At 36.5% G+C, this 19,209-nt stretch overlaps 4 protein-coding genes across 4 annotated transcripts; 1 reads left to right on the forward strand and 3 right to left on the reverse strand.

Annotated features, from left to right (window-relative positions):
* Positions 1-24: 24 nt before the first annotated feature.
* Positions 25-4,291, reverse strand: CBG23391 (the record flags this gene model as incomplete). The annotated part of the gene is made up of 15 exons (XM_045237434.1): positions 25-165; positions 211-358; positions 404-527; positions 569-622; positions 669-824; positions 873-990; positions 1,039-1,102; positions 1,147-1,395; positions 2,962-3,118; positions 3,171-3,384; positions 3,449-3,526; positions 3,587-3,730; positions 3,774-3,862; positions 3,906-4,176; positions 4,226-4,291. The coding sequence occupies 15 exons, from the start codon at positions 4,289-4,291 to the stop codon at positions 25-27; spliced, it is 2,073 nt and encodes a 690-aa protein (XP_045097757.1).
* Positions 4,292-5,019: 728 nt separating this feature from the next.
* On the reverse strand, positions 5,020-9,056 carry CBG23390 (the record flags this gene model as incomplete). The annotated part of the gene is made up of 13 exons (XM_045237435.1): positions 5,020-5,353; positions 5,419-5,536; positions 5,583-5,652; positions 5,673-5,945; positions 5,981-6,056; positions 6,105-6,365; positions 6,415-6,571; positions 6,620-6,724; positions 6,770-7,138; positions 7,168-7,460; positions 7,564-7,799; positions 7,891-8,081; positions 8,990-9,056. 13 exons carry the CDS (start codon positions 9,054-9,056, stop codon positions 5,020-5,022), a joined length of 2,550 nt encoding a protein of 849 aa, XP_045097758.1.
* A 5,299-nt stretch (positions 9,057-14,355) lies between these two features.
* CBG23388 lies at positions 14,356-16,400 on the forward strand (the record flags this gene model as incomplete). Its single annotated transcript, XM_045237436.1, has 11 exons — positions 14,356-14,445; positions 14,601-14,708; positions 14,760-14,825; positions 14,872-15,091; positions 15,135-15,423; positions 15,468-15,581; positions 15,653-15,737; positions 15,786-15,842; positions 15,889-16,138; positions 16,184-16,253; positions 16,301-16,400. 11 exons carry the CDS (start codon positions 14,356-14,358, stop codon positions 16,398-16,400), a joined length of 1,449 nt encoding a protein of 482 aa, XP_045097759.1.
* A 290-nt stretch (positions 16,401-16,690) lies between these two features.
* CBG23387 lies at positions 16,691-19,028 on the reverse strand (the record flags this gene model as incomplete). The annotated part of the gene is made up of 9 exons (XM_045237437.1): positions 16,691-16,845; positions 16,890-17,087; positions 17,131-17,197; positions 17,242-17,383; positions 17,680-17,737; positions 18,105-18,207; positions 18,697-18,804; positions 18,879-18,941; positions 18,993-19,028. 9 exons carry the CDS (start codon positions 19,026-19,028, stop codon positions 16,691-16,693), a joined length of 930 nt encoding a protein of 309 aa, XP_045097760.1.
* Between the last annotated feature and the right edge of the window lie 181 nt (positions 19,029-19,209).

The raw sequence follows: 19,209 nt of genomic DNA on the forward strand, positions 1-19,209 counted from the left end.
TACCCGGTTTATAAGTTATCAAATCTACCACAAAGAAGTTGTAATATTTCTACGGAGATAAACGTTTTGTTGGTGGCTGAGTGCTCCAATCTGGAATTGAATCCCCGCTATCCTTTCAACGTCTTCAATTGTAGACGTATAGTCAAGAAGCACTTCGTCCGAACTCTGAAATTTTCGCATACTTTTTTCTAAGGCAGCGACCTTAATTACCATGCAATCCATCGTGCTTTTACCATCCAGGATAGGAAACACGAATGCCAAAACTTTCATTTCCTCATACGTTTTGCACAATGGAGGATTTTTTGATAGCCAGCTGCCTTTACAAGTTATGATGATACGGTAGAAATGAGTCGGCGGCCTAAACTTAAGCAATCAAAATCTATTTATTTTGAAAAAAAATTACACTGATACTTTGCTATCACTTATACCATCCAGGTCAGAATCCGCAGCGAGTCCGGATATAACGAAAATTGTTCCAAAGCGATTGAGATATTCTTCCGTTTTTATAGATAACGGCAGAAGAATGTCTGAAGCTTGCATTGATAAAGCTATTTAAAAATCGACTTACTATTCAAGAATCTTTCAGGAAATTCATACTGCGCGCTGGCCAATTTGCTAATTTCTGAATTTTTTTTGAGTTTGAATCTCAGTTTCAACTAGTTATAAACCATCAAATCCAGCCGTGAAGAATGTCTGACTTCCCTTAAAAGCCGGACATTCGGATGAATACTTTGTATTGATGTAACTGAAATTTCCATCAGATGAGCTTGACTTTTTAGAGGATGAAGTGCGTGAAAGTGTTTCAATCACAGCTCTTCTCGAATCTTAAAAAAAATGAATCGCTCGCTTGAAATTTTGAATTGCTTCCGTACCTTCCTTCTTATGAACAATCAGAACATTGTCACAATTTTTTTGAAAACAATGATCAGTGGAGTAAAGTGGTAAGCTTCTGATAGATTGACAAGAATTCAAATGGGTAGAGAGTTTCTTCTGAAACATATAATTTTCTTATTAACGTACATTTGCCAAAAAAATCACCAGATAATTAATTTGTCTTTCGCTGCATGGAAGAACATCAGCTGAACCAAAAGTTGGACATTCTCTATAATACGGACCTTTAATAAATTGTTGTATCACAAAACCTACTCCATAGAACTCCAATTATTTTCCCTAATTGGAGGATTTTTGAGTATACTATCAAAGAATCCAATAGTTCCATTGTTCTTTACAGCTCCTTTCAATCCTAACAAATCCAGCCATAGATTCATATACTGAACATTTTGAAACGGTGGAGCTTTTACATTTTTTCGGAAGGATGGACCACGAGCGAACATTACAGTATGCATGTTCTCGTTGTAATAGTCATTGCCATGATCTCCTCCGTCGCTTGCACTTCTCAAATGTTATCATTCAAGTTAGAATTATACAGTGCGTTGGAGGTTCTTACGTCCCCACATGTTTAGGGTCATAACTTCTGAGCTGTTAGAGGTATCGGCCTAATTTTTTGAAAATCGGATTCGAGACAACAAATTAAATCTAGTGGACAATTTTGTAATAAAACGTTGAAACTACGTGAGTTATCTCGAAAAGCCTGAAAATGTGCCTTTTGCAACCGTTGCAAGTTTATACGTCCACTCCAAAGATCAGTAGAACACGACCTCCAGCGAAGACGGAGGTGTCCAATTTTGATTCTGTACAACTAAAATCATTGTAAAAAGTTGTTTTCATTACGTGTTCCTCTTTCTTTCAGTTTGTATCATGTCATGGGATCTTTTGCCGACGGATGCTGGAAAAGCTTCAATCGGGGCAGTTGGAGCAGCTGGATGGACCAAAAAGCTATCAGAAAGCACCTAAATCATTCACACTGTCATATCGACTGTTTTCTCATCCGAAAATTAACAAAAAAAAACAGGATCAGCTCAAATTCAACCTAGTTCTTACTCTTTCGTCCTTAGTTGTTCACTTTTTAATGGGGTTTTTAAATCTACATTCAATTTTCGAGTTTTTAAAACTTTTCACACGTTACGCAATAAACCTTTAAATCAATCAATATTAGGTCACACCCCCTACCTCTGTCCACGTGGAGAAAACTCCACGTATTGAAAAAAAAACAGTTCTTTGGGATATCTCACTTTTTGAATTAGTTTGATAATTGTCACTAGCACTTTTTGACTGCTCTGAAGCTCCCTGCGTAAGCTGTTTATTGTTTCATTTGCTTTTTTCTTTCGATTGGTCGGATGCGAAAAAAGTTACAAAAGGCCCTCAGGGTCGCCATGTTTGGTGGTTCATGGCTAGGTGAATTCATTTTCACTGAACGTCCCCCTTTTGCAAAAGACCCAATCAAAGAAAAAAGAAACAAAATGAACAAAAACAATAAATAGCGATCGTATAGCTTTTTAGGAGTGAAAAAGAACTATTGAAAATTAGAAAACTGTCTCCTAGGATACATGGGGTTTTGTGTTGGTGTTTTCCCCCAGTGAAAACCCATTTTCCCTTTCATGTACTGAGCCTCTACGTGGCGAAAGGGATCAACAGACGAAAGTCTGGCTAATCAGTACACTTTTAAAACTTTTCATTTTTCATAATTTTTGTTGATATGTTCAGGAATATCTATATTTGAAATGTTTTTTTTTTTCAATAAATCCTTTTTTACATTTTCCATTTTATTTTTCTCTTTTCCAAGCCCGTTTCCAAGAAGGAAGAATCCAAATTGAACACCTCCGTCTTCGCTGGAGGTCGTGATCTACTGATCTTTGTAGTGGACGTATAAACTTGCAACGGTTGCAGAAGGCATATTTTCAGACTTTCCAGATAACTCGGGTAGTTCTCAAGGTTTCATTACAAAAATTGTCCACTAGATTTAATTTGTTGTCTCGAAACCGATTTTCAAAAAATTAGGCCGATACCTCTAACAGCTTTGAAGTTACGAACCTGCAACGCGCTGTATGACTTTTCACATACTTATAAAACGTAGTTCCTGGCTTTCCCTCGATAATTAAATCTCCGACCCGAGTAGACTTTGAATAATGCTTTCTCACTGGAATATCTTTTACAGTATTCACTTTTATTCCATCGACTTTGCATCTTATTTCATCCGCCACTTCATCAATGGTTCTATCTGATAGTGAGGGCATGATCAGAAATAAGTTAGTATTTGTGTTTTCGCGTACCAGTTCCATTCAGATGAATCCTCGCAACCACTCCTTTTGAAAGTACCAACCCTTTCATATCCACATAATCTTCGACTTCAATTGTTTTATTGAGAACCTGCATTCCATGATCCGATACTATTGCTATGTTTATACACTCCAAAAGCCCTTCATCATAAAGATTTTCCATCAAAGCATCAATGTATCGATTCACATCTTCTAAAGCTTGATCGATCTGAATTATATATATATTCATCATTTTCTTTTTATAGTCATCATTTTCCACAAAGTATTCTTACATCTTTCTGTTTGTGTCCTGCCGCATCTGGTTGGTGAAGATATGCAGTGATAAGCCCAGGTCTCTCCTTTTCTGGAAGCTTGAGCCAGCTGATCAACTAGAATAAAAATTATGTAATTTAATATTAAAATCCACTTACAGTATTTATTCTCTCTTGCAATGGTAACTCTTGATTGTAATCTGGAGAGATATCTGGTTTATATCCTGTATGGTTAAAATAACATCCAACCCAGAAAAGACAATGAGCTGGACGTCCTGTTAGTCTTTTATATGCTGACCAAATCTGAAGCTAGAAAATGTTTTTAACTGCAAGAGAGAACACTCACCGGCTCCCCTTCATAATATTTTTCTGCTTCCGATTTCCTCATTGCCAGAAGATCCGGCGAAATTTTAGGATCAAACACATTATTATCAGCTAAAAAAAGCTGGAAAAGCGATTTCATTTTTACCGAGCTTACTGATTCCGTGTGATTCTGGATAGAGTCCAGTTACCATTGTATAGTGATTTGGGAACGTTTTTGATGGAAAAGATGGATATACAGTGTCTGCTCGGGCTCCACATTCCGCTATCAATTCGAGAGATTTTACTATTTTTCTTTCCAAATATTCTTTAGCAAATCCATCAAAACTGAGTATCAGGAGCGTAGGTTTTGCGAATCCATCGAGTTTGCATTTTCCAAGATTCTCACATCCCGCCCATTTATATTTTGGCGGGGTTTGAAAACTGTTCTAAATAAATTGTTTCGTGAAACCAAATTTTTTGATCAAAATAACTCACATTTGAGTCCGCAGTTCGAGCATAATCTATGAATACAAGTGATGAGATAATTAGGATGAAAATCATAACATTGGATCAACCGAAGGCCTAGAAACGGGTTTTCGATTTATATCCCTAGAAAAAAAGTTCGAAGGACGATAGTCAAAAAGGGAAGATGAAGCGAAAAGGGAGAGAAATTGTTTCTCATCAATCATTGGGTGAGAATGAAAAGAACATGAACGAAATTACCGTAAAACCTGTAATAGAAGGGATCCATAACTTTCCATTTTGAACCAATATATCTCGATTACTGTCAAAGGTACAAAAAAAAATTATCAACTGATAAATTATTTATCACAATATCCGAAATACATTAACAGTTGAGTACTTTTTCATATCTTTCACTGGAACCGAGATAAATGAGCTCAAACTTGATTGTATGGGGGCCCTTCTATTAGAGGTTTTATGAAAGACAATGAAAAATTTCTCAATGACATTTCTGAAAAATGAAAGAAAGATTCTGGAATTGTTACTTGTTTCTTTCCTTTGTTTACTTTGCGGGGGTTGACCAAAAAGAGAAACTAAAAAAAAAGAAAAAAGAAACAACGGAAACACATCATTTTTGTCAGTGGACTTTCACTTTTAAGCGCTTGTCTCTATCGGAAATCCTCTTGCACTGACATGATTCGAATCCAAATCTTTTATTCAACATTCATTCAAAATATCAAAAATAAAAAGTAGATGACCAGAAATTTCTTAACCCGTATCTCATTTGGTATGCTTTTGAAAAAAACAACTAAAAAAGTGTCAATATATCACCAAAGTTCAGTTGATATCTTTCGTCGAAGGATGGTATTCTGATTTTGAGAAAGCGCTCCAAGTCCAAACTGGAATCCAGCAATCCGTTCTACATCATATATAGTTGCTGTGTAATCGAGAAGAACGTCATCGGATTCCTGAAGAAATTTTGTTTGGATGACGCATACGAAGATAAAACAAACCATGCAATCCACGGTGGACCGTTCGGAGATCGGGAAAATAAAAGATAGCGTCTGCATGGCTTCGGAATCGGTACACAGAGGAGGATTCATTGAGAGCCAGTTGGAGTCGCAGATAAGGAAAATACGGTAGATGTGGGTTATGTTAGAGCTGAAATTGAATTTAAGTTTGATGAGGTCTGCAACAGATGTTTGATTGTATTTGACAAAACTCACCCATCAGAATCCGCAATTCCATCATGATTCAAATCCGTCGCCGTTCCAGAAATGGCGTATATCTTTTCATATTTGTTCAAGTACTGAACAGATTTGGCTTGAAGTGGGTTTAGAACTTCTGAAACAAAATACTTTACATCGTGAAAATGATTCAATTGACTCACTGAGAACAAAATTATTAGGAAGTTGTATCCTCGCATCCGCCATACAACTCAGCTCTGAAAAGGATAAAACCTGTGGGAAGTGAAAAAAACTGACTTACGAGAGTTTCTAAGAATTAACAAACTATCATCGGATATTGGATTTGGACAAGACGATTTATACTTAGCATTCACAAAAGTGAAATTTGTAGGCGTCGAAGATTCGTCCCGTGACAGAATTTCAATGAATGCCCGTCTCTTATCTTTTGGATTTCTACTAACAATCACTGAATTCTCACAATAATTTTGATAACAATGATTATCCGAGTACAAAGGAATATGTGACGGAGAGAATGCACAGCTAGTCAGTTTAGCAGTTAGTTGATTCTGAAGTAATTAAGTGAACAAAAAAAAAGTAGGACCAAACTAACCAATGTCTGGGGTAGCACATCTCCAGAACAATTGAGGGCAGATGGGAATGCAATCATCGGACACTCCCTTCAAAAATTATTAGCTTTCAGTTTGAGAATCAGTTTTTTAACTCACCCAATCACATTTGTTGGATTTTCTTTTCTTGTCGGATTTGTCAAAACATTATCGAAAAATCCAAGTGTTCCATTTGTCTCAACAGCTCCTTCGATTCCAAGAAGAGTCATCCAAAGGTTCATATATTGGACATTTTGATAAGGAGAAATCGTCTGGTTTTGTTTGAAAGAAGGCCCTCGAGCATAGAAAATCGTGTGCATTTTAGGATTGAAATAGTCGTATCCATGATCTCCAGATAGTTCGTAGTCATCTGCTTTGCTTCTGGTAAAAGTTATTTTAAATATAAATAAATTGATTGAGACCAACTTACTTATAAAATGTGATTCCAGCCCTTCCTTCCAGTAACACTTCTCCAACTCTCGGATCTCTTGAGTAATGTTTTCTCGTTGGATTGTCTGCTCTTGTGTTTGCCTTAACCGTGTCAATCTTGCATCGTAGTTGATCGGCCACATCATTTACAGAGATATCTGAAACTTTTTCTCTTTCTATTCGTGTTCTTACTTCATTTCAATCACCAGTATTATTGATGTAAAATCTTCCAACAACTCCTTTTGCAGTTATAAGTCCCTTCAAATCAAGATAATCTTGAAAGTAATAGGTTTTGTCGATTAGTTGCATTCCTGAAGAATTCAATGAGTCTTACCACATGGTCAAAAAACTCTTACCATGATCTGAAAGAATAGCGAAATTGATGCATTCCAGAAGCTTTTCCTCATTCAATCGACTCATCAAATAGTCCAAATTATCATCAATCTCAGCTAATTTTTCATCAACATCCTCATCATCCACTTGATAATGTCCTGCATTATCTGGTTCATGAAGATACGCAGTTATCAATCCAGGTCGCTCGTCAGCTGGGAGTTTTAACCAATCAACAACCATATCAATTCGATTTCTAAATGGAAGTTCTTGATTATAGGCAGGTGCGACATCAGGAGCATATCCACTATTATTGTATGCACATCCAACCCAAAATAAACAATTCGCTTTCTTTCCTGTTTTCCTTTTGTACACTGACCAAATCTGAAAAACTTCTCTAATTTTTTGAATTCTTACAAATCACTCACTGGCTCTCCTTCGAAAAATTTGTCATATTTTGTGCTTTTCATTGATTCCAGAACTGGGGAAATTGACGGATCAAATACGCTATTGTCAGTGATTCCATGCGATTCTGGCCAGAGTCCAGTAACAATTGAATAGTGATTCGGAAAAGTTTTCGATGGAAAAGAAGGATACACTTTGTCAGCTTTAACTCCACATTCTGCGAAATGGTTCAAAGTTTGAACAATGTTTCGATCAACGTATTCTCTCGCAAAGCCATCCAAACTCAAGATTACCAGTGGAGGTTTGTTGTATCTAAATGAGCAATGGTTTTCTTCCAAATACCATAAGACCTGTAATAGAAGGTCCCCATTCTATTACAGGTTTTACAGTGGTTTCTTCAAACTATAATACTTACCCTGAGAGTTCACACTTTCCAACATTTTGACATCCTTTCCACTCATATCTCGCTTTCGGGGATCTTCTTGGTGGTTCTGGTGTAGTATTCGGTCCCGTTACAATAGGGCTGATTGGAGGAACACCTGGGGATGGTTGAGGTGTTGGAGGATGATGGAATCCACCTCCAGGTATACCAGGCAAATTGGATAGTTTTTCAAGGGTTGGACCAAGTTGCTCCAATGGTTGAGTCAGCTTCTGGAACATATCCCCTTTACAACGACTTAATAAATCAGAAATTATTCATGAAAGATTTCAATTTAAAAAAGACATTTAAAATGTTACATACTCTTGTCAACTCATCCATCTGCGATTTTGAAGAGCTCATAACATTGACTGCATTTGCATTAGCAGCTTTTAACTGTGTCAAAAGCAACACAATTATCACAATTACAACCATTGCCAACAATAAAACGGCAACTCCAATAACCGATAGAAAACAGAATCTTCGATTGAACCAACGCTTTGTCTCGTCGACTTCTGTAATATAGGAATTTTTAATATTTGTCACTGATTTTCGGCCATTTCTAGGTTGGGGTTCAAAAAATGTCTGAGCTTGGGCTCAAAACTCAAAGAAACAGAGGGGGACGATCATTTGCAAAAGAGATACTAAGAATAGATTCCACAAGCTACGATCAGAAAATCAGTGAGTGGAAATAGTGCTAGTGGAATAGAGATCGGAAGACATTTCATATTTGATTTTGATTCGTAGGGTGAGAATGTGGGAATGTAGGAGAACGGCTGGCAAATAATAAAATATTATCTTAGGTTGATGAGAAAATTTCTTTCTTTTTAAAAGAGTATTGTTTTTGAGGACTGACTTCCGGTTAAATGACATAATTGTTTTTGGTTGGAAAGCTCTATTTAGTGTCTTTCACAAATTGTTTTATGCCTCACTTCGTGTTGGAAACATTGCCTACAATGTTCTACTTCGGGCCCACACTGTTAAGTTTGAGCTCAATTAATGTGTTTCAATTCCTACGCAAGATATCAAAGAGGTGTCAACTGAAAAAAAAAACATTTTGCATATTGTGATAAAAAAATTCATCAGTGGACAACTTTCTTATATCTTCGACAGGAACCGAGAAAAGTTGGCTCAAAGTTAAAAGGTAGGGTGCCTTGTAATTACAGGTTCTACGGTGTCGTAGGTTTGATAAATTTAATTTTTGACCATTGTTCATATAGTCCAAAATTTGGAATAAAAACTGAAAAAGAAAAATAGTTCAGAAGCGGAACTTCAAAACTTCAAATTCTCACCATATACAAGGAAAATGACATAAACGAAAAATTAACAAAAAAAGTAGGTGACACAAATCGTATCAGGTTATCTTATCACAAACAAAAAAGGTCATATCTACAAGGGAATGAATATTTTAACAATCATTTACCATCATACTGTATTGTTCCATTGTCAGTAGTTCCAGTTGAGAGCACCCTCGCCTGGTTCATCATCATTGGAGACTGAAAGAGAACAACGTTGGAGGCAAAATATTCGATTTTTTTTGAATATTAAAATATGTAAATCTAGGGAGAAGTTAGGTCAAAAATTGTTTTCATGTATGTATGTCAACCATTTGTTTGATTAAAATTCAGATTGGATATCTCCCTGACAGAAGGACCCTAAGATTAGAGAATGAACAAGCTTTTAAGTTTCGAGGGCCGTTGCGGACACATTTTTATCTCTTCTTGACCTATGACTAACCGACATTACACTATTTTTTCTCTCGACCTTTTCATTCTATTGATTCATTGGAACATTCTTTGATGCAACGACCAGTGTCACTTTACTAGTAAAATCCTCTTTTTATGGTTTATAGTATACATCAAAAACGGAAACAGCAACAAAAACCAAAACTGAAACACTACAGAACTGACTTTCATGATTTTTTTTTGTTTCTGGAATTCCTTTGAAGGGGCAGAATAAAAGAATTCCGGAGAATAAATAGGCGAAATATTGTTGTAGTGTTGACTAAAACAATTTGTTTTTTTTTATTTATACGACTACGTGCTTCCCACCCAATTTCTCTTTCATTATAGGTATGATTGGACTCGGGTTCAGATTAGTTTTTGCGTAGCTTTGGTCTTTTCCAGGAAACTACACCTGGATTGGCAGAATCCAAAAGAACAAGATCACAGAGTACATAGAACAAATTGTATCCTTGAAAGAGCAAGTAAAGACAGAAAAATGTTTATTATGAAGATTGAATATCATGGAAAAGGTCAGAATCGATTCTTGTTCTTGGGGTTCGGAAAAATAGAAAGGCAATAGAGGGACACCTCAAAAATTGGTCGTTTGAAATTAAAAATGTCCGTACTTTTTAGCTACAAAAACATTATTGGAATTTCTCAATTTCTCTTTTGTATGAACACCACTTTTTTGTTAAATTTTAGTGGAGGTAATAGACTTTCATGAATTTTCAATGGGAATTCTGCGATTTTAAAAATGAATTTCGGAAAAAATGGCCGGTAAAATAGAAGAGCCCCTGCAATAGAAGGACTGGATCTTCTAATACAGGTTCTACAGCAGTTTTAATTCTTGTCTACAAGAATGAATATTTTAATAATCTTTAATTTCGTATGTATTAAAATATTTCCGGAGTTTGGGTAATATTACAAAAACTTCAATAGGATTCAAGGAGTTCCCATTTTTGTACCTAATCAGCTTACAGCTTTCACTTTTCGATACTCTCTTATCAACTAGATAATATGCCATCTTCAAAAAATAGTACACAAAAGCAAAAAAGAGACAAAACAAGAAGACGTCGCAGCTCCGGTCAGTGGCGGTGACCTGGCAACGAGCCAGCAGAAATGTATACAATGAGAAGAAGTCCTTTTGAGAGTGACCAATGCAGGAAAAAGAAAGAAACGAAAGAGAAAAGCACTCACTTTTTCTGTCGACGGGAAAAAGTTCGGAGAAAAGGATGACCGCATTTTTGAAGAATATAAAATGACACCTGGCGAGAGAAGGGGGAAAAAATGAAATTGAAGGATAGAACAATGAGACTTTCTTATCATTTTTTAAGGTTGTTATCAGCTGATATGATGCCGAAGAGTCTGCACTTTCAGGAGCAGGTGTCATTCATTTGTGTCATCTGGATTGATTTTGCACTTTTCAGACTTTTCTGATTATCACTTTGATATCCTGAAGCATCAAAACTCCCTCGTTTTATATACTTCTCATTTCCAGATATTCTTCCAATTCACAAAATGTTCATCAGACGACCAGTAAGAATTCCAGAAAAAAAAGTGGGAAAAATCATGAATAAGTAAACGTATCGTGTTCGAGAATTTGTGAATTTTATATGGTTTTCTTAGTAGGCGAGGAGTAAGTCACCTGCTGCATCCTCCACATTTTCAGTATTTTCATTCACTCTTACTGACCAGAAGAAAAAAATGATGCTTATTTTTCTTCGAATTTTGTCATGGTTTCAAAGTGTTCAAGATCGGATTCCAATTGAAGTTCGGATGCCAAGAGCATGGTGGATGCGGAAGCGTTTGAGGCAACAAGAGAGTTCTCAGGTTCGTTGTCTCAAGAGTTTCTATTCAAAAAACAAAGGGGAGGAAGTGTACTTCAGAAGAATCTTCAAAGATTTTATTATGACAAAAGTTCATTTAGATATTTTAAAGATTTTTAAAGTTTAGTTGAGAATAATGTTCACCGTAAAACCTGTAATAGAAGCCCCACACTTTCAAGTTTGAGCTCAATTATCTTGGCTCCTGTGCAAGATATCTGAAAGTGGTCAACTGACAAAACATTTCTGACATTATGATAAACAATTTATCAGCGGAAAATATCAGCTGAAAACTTTTTCACCCCTATGACAGAAGCTGAGGGAAATTGGCTCAAAGGTAAAAGTCAGAGGAGCCCTTCTGTTAAAGGTTTTTACGGCTAACTTTTCATTTTATTATAAATTTTGAATATTGAAAATATTGAAGTTTCGAAAAAACTTATTGAAAAATTTGTTTCTTCAAATTATCCTGGAAATTATTGTTAATACATGAACTCTGAGCAAATTATTTTTATTAAACAAACTCTGTTTTCGGTCAATCTATAAAAAAGCACACCTTCGGATCCTAAAAACTTGTATCGTCATCTTTTTTGGTTTCATTTGGTAGGAATATCCTGGATTCGTAAGACATGAATCACTCGTCAAAAAAGTATGAAAACTTGTGGAATATAAACATAGATCTTTAAGTTCATCTGAAGGAGGAGGAAGAATTTTGAAACTCTTGCCTTAAAAACGCCAACATACGCAAAAAAAAACAAATGTGACACCAAAATGTTTATGAAATGACACCCAAAAAGAGGATTGTATTTATTCGTAGTTTTTTTGTTTCGTCTCTTCGGTTTTGCTCTTGAAATTTCGTATCTCGCTTCTTTCTTCATTTTTTTCCTGAATCGACTTTTTCTTGACTAGAAACTTTTCTTCTAGTTTCTCGATTCCTCCTGAAATGATTTAATGTGCCCACTTTGCATCTAACGATGTGGTGTTCGAAGAAACCCATAAATTATATGAAAGAGAGTGGAAAAGAAGACTACCAGAAATCATAAAAAAACATAAAAGAAAAGAGAGGTGAAGAAGCATCCCTTCCTCCGATTATTGGCACCTCTTGGGAGTCCCCTCACTTTCTTCATCATCTACTTTTTGTCGTGGCCCTTGTGGATCTCCACCTAAAAGAACCCGCACAATATTTTGATTTTGATATTTCGATTTACGGAACACGAAACAAGGAGAGAACGAAGGAAGAAGAATAAGAATTGTTGTGGTTTGTCCCCTCTTCTTTCTATTGGGACAACATTCGCAGCACACGATTTTTTTACTGCCAAGGCACGAGGAGACCTATATTTTTGGATAGGTCGTTTCGTTTCGTTCCGCCCTTCTTTCGTATTCTTCCCAGAAGTCGTTAGAACTTTTTTCTGAATTCAAACAGTCTTCTCAAATATATTCTTTCACTATTTGAACTTTTACCATCATGGAAAACGACGGTGGTGGTGTTGAAGAACCGGTGAGTTTGTGGGATTGAGTTACTGTATCTTATGGTATTTGGACCTCCCTCCAGAAATGTCAATGACTTTTCCGATGGTCGGAATCCAGCATACGGAATCCGGAATGAGCTTATTTTCTCGGAACCCTGCCTGAATTCGCGGCATCCGGAATCCGGATATCTCTGCCTTACTTACTGTGAAACCTGTAATAGAAGGGCCCCCTGACTTTAAAATTCGAGTCAATTTATCTCGGTTCCAGTCAAAAATATGAAAACGTTGTCAACTGATAATTTGTTTATCACATAAATACAAACATTATATAATTTGACACATTTTCGATATCTCTTACAGTAATCGAGATAAATCAGGTCAAAGTGGTCCTTCTATCACAGGTTTTACGGTATAGCTCTGAAAGTTTCATTCTAATTTTTATCGCGATTGTTCAAGGAATGGGACCTATATAAAATTAAGATCTTCAATATTCTCATTCAATTTTTTTTTATTAAACAGTCTTCAAGTGTTTCGAGGTTTGAAAAATTGACGAATACTTTAACCCAGGGACGTTCGGAACGGAATTCGAAATTCAGAAAATTGTAACAATTTTTGGAATCAAATTCCGTCCGAATATTTATTTCCGAGGCTTTTTTCGGAAATAGAAAATTTTTTTTGGACGACGGTATGACAAAGACGCACAAGAAAAGTTCGTATTTGGGTCTCGAGTACTTTTGATTTTTACTTTACTTTTGAATACTTTTGAATACAGTACTTTTGAATACTTTTGATTTTTTTTTGATTTTTTGAAATCTGTTTGTCAACTTTTCACCAAATTTTTTTCGATATTTCAAATCGGAGCATTCCGAAATTTCGAAATACTGAAACTCGTAACTTTCGATATTCCGAAAAAATTCTGAAAAGACCATTCCGAACATTCATGAATTAAATTAATTGAAAATTTTGCCAAAGAACTGTTTTCAATTTTTTTTGGCAACTACACATTGGATTAGGTTAATGTGGTGGCATCCTTTTTCTATTCAATGTTTCCCCGTTTCTCACCTGCAGTTGGTTTCATCGATGAAAAATCGCACAATAAAAATTTTTATTTTCCAGTTCTGTTCAGCTTCTCAAATTTTAGAGCTTTCGTTCTTTTTAATAATTTACCATGTTTACTTTTTTTGTTTCTACAGCTTTAGATTCTTCAGAAGTTTTTCTTCGGCCTAAACTTTGCAGAAAAGTAAGTACTGTAGCGCTGTGAGACTTTCACATAACGATGCATGCTCCTTTAAACTACAGTAAACGGCAATCTTTTTCTTTGAAGAACATTTCAATAAGTTCTGCTCGTAAAATCGTCAATTCCGATTTTAATTGTGTTTGATGAAAACAAACAGCCCTTTTTATATCTCTTGTAAACCATTTAAACGCAGTGAACGCATCCAGAACACCGCACTTTGACAAGGTTCGCCTTTTTGCATAAAAAAGAAAGCGGAAGAGGTGAAAAAGGAAGATATGAATAAGAAGGAATTTTCCTAGACGACAATTGTACATGGTTCTCGGTTCCTTTGACGCCTTTTTGTTTCGTTCGTTCAATGACATGACTGACAGGATGAAAAATGATAAAATATGAAACTAATTGAAAAAAAATGATGAAAGGGAGCGAAGAGGCGTTGCCGCACTTGTCGGCGGAATGGAGATCGTCGGCACTGATTCTGAATTTTTTGAATATTGTCATATGAAAGACGTTCTCCTTATATTTTCGTTTTGCAGCTGTTGATGGGATCGGTGCTCAACAAAGAAACAGTCGCAGCCGACAAAGAGACAGCAGGGAATGGAATAGTAGCAGATACCAGTATTGTGTACAAAGTCAGTGCTCTGAGAGATATATTCTAAAAATATTTTGCTGATTCACAGGTTTACCCGGCAAGATGGCTTGTTCTTGCGGTTTGCTGCTTTCTCGCGTTATCGAATCAATGGTCAGTGTCTGCATCAACTGAATTAATAAATTAATGTTCTTTCAGCAATGGATAAGTTTCAGTTCGTTATCAGATGAAGTGCAAATGTATTATCGAGGACGGCCTGCAAACGGAAGTATGGATGTTTCCCTTGTTACGAACCAGATTTTTCAGGTTATTTTTTGGAGAAACCAATTTGTTAAATATCAAACGACACATCTTTAGTTCGTCGCAGTGTTCACTGGATTTGGAGGAATGTACATAACTGACAATAAAGGAATAAAAACAGCGGTATATTTCAAATGTCGTGCTAAAAATGAAACAATAGAATTTTCAGGGGTTACTTGGAACGAGTCTCAATGTTATTGGCGCTTCGATTCGTATGATTGCCTCAATTCCATTCATAGAATCCCATTTAGTTCGAGAAACACTTCTGCACGCTGGATCATTCATCGCTGCTTCTGCGCAAGCATTTTTCCTGGTTCTGCCATCAAAAATTGCCGAGTGTTGGTTTCCAGGAGACCAGAGAGCCATCGCTAATGTTCTCTCTTTTGTCGGTACGGAGTTTTCGAAAAACAAAACAAACAATCAAGATTTCAGCAAATCCGGCTGGCGTTGCACTTGGCACTATTGTTCCTTCGGTTCTATTCAAAAATTACACCCATGGAAACCCAAACAGTTGGATGTTCTTCTCATTTGTTCGTAATTATCAGATGATTTTTTCACAGTTTATAATATTTCAGACTCTCGGAATGGAGTTTCTCGCATTTTTCCCATTCATTCTAGCCCTTTTCGTTCGCTCAAAACTACCACCAACACCACCTTCCGCTTCTTCAGCTGCTCATCAGAACAATATCGGTTTTGTGAAATCTATTCTTCAGTGTATCATGTAAGAGAACTATCATGGTAATTTCAATTGAATGCTTTTTACAGGAATCTGCAGTTTTTCATCCAAATGACACTCTTCGCGTTCGCGTTTTCCCTTCTTTGGAGCTTGATGATTTTCCTTGATGGACCTCTCAAAGATCAGGGCTACAATATGGCTGGGTACGGAGAACTTGGCGAAATCTTTGAAAACATGAATGATTCATTTATATTCCACATTTTTTTTATTCCAGCTATCCAACCGCAGTGTGCGCTGTCGTTGGTACGATGACTTCACTGCTCGCCGGGCATATTGCTGACAAAACACGCAAGTTCAAGGTTTGAAAAGGATTCATCAGAGAATTTCGAAGGAATATTCTTTTGCAGGAAATCATCAGAGTCTGTACTGTCGGATTTTCTTGCTCTGTTATCATTTTGAGATTTGTGAGTCCTCAGAGGTCAACTCTAGCCATTTATAAAACGTTTCCAGTTCCTAAACAAGCCTAAAACTGGTCCCCTCGACTCAATTATCGTGTACATTCTGTGTGGCTGTCTCGGTGCTTTCTCGATACCACAATTCCCCATCGGAGTTGAACTCGGCGTCGAGACTACGTTTCCAGTAATGGAAGCCACGTCATCTGGAGTTCTTGTCATATTCGGTTCCTTGTTCATGTTCATAATTCCTTTCGTGCAAACCTACACAGAAAGTTTGAGACTTTTCTATCAGCAATCTTGGAAATGTTAGTTTTAAAATATGTTTTTCTATAAACATTAATAAGTTTCAGTTGCTCTCGATGTGACTTGCGCATTATCACTAGTTTCGGTTGTACTGTCTTTATTCTTCCTGAAACCGAGGTGAGCCTACAATATGGGATGATATCATAAGTTGTTTTGGCTTTCAGGTATCGTCGGTTGGAACTCGAAAACGCTAAACTGGCTCTGGAAAAAGAGGAACCAGTGGTAACCGCTCGAACAGTCGTATCGGACATCGAGATGCGCTGAGCCTCTTCGCTGAATCATGTTCCTAACCTTTGCGGATTTTTTTATTTATATTTTGCATTTCTATAGCATGTTGTACTTTTTCTCAGATCGTATATATTTTCTATGTACTATAGGCTCAATTCACCCCCATTTTTCTGCACCATGATTGTCAGATGCACACCAACTAGTCGCCAATACTTTACCAACAATTTTTCCCATATCACAGTTTCATTTTTTCCCTTTTCTTTTTCTCATTACCACATACTTCTGAATACTTTTCATTGTCTTTTATCATTGTGAATAAGAAACGTTCAGTACTTGCATATAGTACTAACAGACTCTCGTATTGCTTCTTCAGTTCTTTTCGCTTCCTCTTCCATCTGTAACCTGTTGTATCGAGGTCTGAGGAAGAAAAGCGCCACAACGAAGTTCAAAATCGACATGAATGCCCAGAAATCGAGTGCCACTGAAAACTAATAGTGACGTTCTGAAAATCATGTACAAACTCACATTCCCAACTTCCACCTTTCCCACTATTTGTGTAAACCCAATTCGAATCTTGGAGAGCATACATGACAAAGTACAAACAGAACAACCAAGCTTGTCCAAAAGTGTTCAACACTCCAGTAGAAATTGATTCCTGAACCGGATACGTGGTTTCCACTCCCATTTCATTTCCAATAGGAGTGTGAATAGCACAGCAAGACACTAAAATATAATTTTATAACTGGGAATTTGAAATAAAACTGACTGATGATGCTTAGCAATGTGCACACAATGACTGAATCGTACCATCCGGAATAGACTTTGATCAAATACTGTAAAATTATAATTCAGTTCTTTTTTTTGAATTTCAACCAACCAGTCGAAGAGCGACAACACAAACTGCACAAACAAGAGCATTTATCAAAGCAATCGTTTTGAATTTTCTTGTCTTGTCAGCAATGATCCCAACAAAGTAGGCAGAGAACATGCATACCAGAGTGGCAATCGCAATTGGGTAACTGTAGAAATACCTATTCATGAATCAAACGCGTTTTCAACCAACCCTTTCAAATTATATCCCCTGTAATTGAAGACGTTTGAAGTGTAAATAATACCGTTGGCGATCGCAAAATTTATTGAATAGACGATAATTTGAACGAGAAATTGACGATCCCTGAGAGCTATTGGATTGGTTATAAGCCTATTTTGAATTCTTCGAAGACTTACTTCAAACACTTCAAGATTCCACGTGTCACTGGACCATTCACTTCATGTTGGGAACTTGCAGATGGTGGAGTTCTTGGGACAGAGCGACGGCAAAGAACGAACAGGAGAAATAAAGGAACCAAACATGCTGCTGCGACAATTGCGTCCTAAAGAAGATGGTTCCATTGGTTTTAGAGTCTTGATTACCAGATAAAAGAAGTTCCAAGACGAAACGATACTATTTGTGAAAGACGCTGGAATGATAACTGATGGTAGAAGAGTTCCCAACACAACACCTAACTCCAAACTATTCGAACAGGCTACATTTGCCGATGCTCTGTGTCTTGGAAAGAACCAACTTTCTGCGATTTTCGAAAAAACCACAAAGTACATCTGAGCAGCCGCCGCAACGCTCGTTCCAAGAATCATCAAAAATTGTCTCCAATAGAAGTTTTGTAGGCTAGGAAGAGATGAAACCAAGCGGATCAGTGCTCCGAAAATATTGAAAATAGCGGCAAGGCGAAGCTGAATAACTAGGAATTTCTGAGAGTTTGAAAAAATGACGGATTACTGTAGGTAGTGTTCCGAAAACTGTTGCAAAGTACATTCCAATTATACTTACAATGACAGCAACTATCTGGAATGATTAGAAATAGGTACCGTAAAACTTGTGATAGAAAAGCTCCTAACTTTTAACTTTGAGGCAATTTTTCATTGAGATAATTGAGCTCAAACACGACCGTGTGAATACCCTTCTATTACAGGTTTTATGGCAGGGATGCTCAGAACGGAATTTGAAATTCCGAAAAAAAAATGAAATTCCGGTCGGAATATTTCCGAAGCTCTACGGTATGAAAAAATGGCTTGCGGACGGAATTACTTCTAATTTTTTTCGTTTTCAAAATCTTTTTGTCAATTTTTCACCTATTTTCAGGCGTTTTTGTGATGGAAAAAACAAATTTCTACATTTTTTTCTACAATTTTTTCTACAATTTCTACAATTTTTTGAATTTCGAAAAATTCCGAAAATTCCGAAAGGTTCGAAATCGGAATTCTCGATTTTCCGAAAAAATCAGAAAAGTTCTTTGCGAACATCCCTGGTTTTAGGGTAGTTCAAGATTGTTACCTGATAGATCTGATTTGATAAAAACGCTGCTGAGCAATCATGAAACCCATCTGGACCACAGAAGAACATGTTGGTTTGATCGATTTGAGCGGAGAAACTCACCCATTGCTGAAAATACAGTAATCCGAAATTTTCATTTTGGGATGACCGTAAACCACCGTTATTTGGAGATATCAACTAACCATAATATTAGTAAAAATTAGGACAGTGGTTGCCAGTAGTATAAACCATCGTTCTGTATAAACCTAAAATAAAAAAGAACAAAAATTGGGAAACATTCAAAAACTATAACCTACCCGATACTCATTTTCAGGCGTCGTATATTTTTCCATTGTAAAAATAAAATATAGAGGAAGTTGGTTTTATACTTGGTCTGGGTCGTCAACCGAAACCTATTTTCCATCCGACCAATTGTCCTAAACAAAAAATCTTGTTTTGAAAATAGTGAACAGTACTGTTTCTACTCTGTTTTTATGCCGTTCAAAAGATATTCAATGGGAAAAATGAGAATAA

This window comes from Caenorhabditis briggsae, assembly GCF_000004555.2.
Source record: "Caenorhabditis briggsae complete genome, chrV, whole genome shotgun sequence".
Taxonomy (NCBI): domain Eukaryota; kingdom Metazoa; phylum Nematoda; class Chromadorea; order Rhabditida; family Rhabditidae; genus Caenorhabditis; species Caenorhabditis briggsae.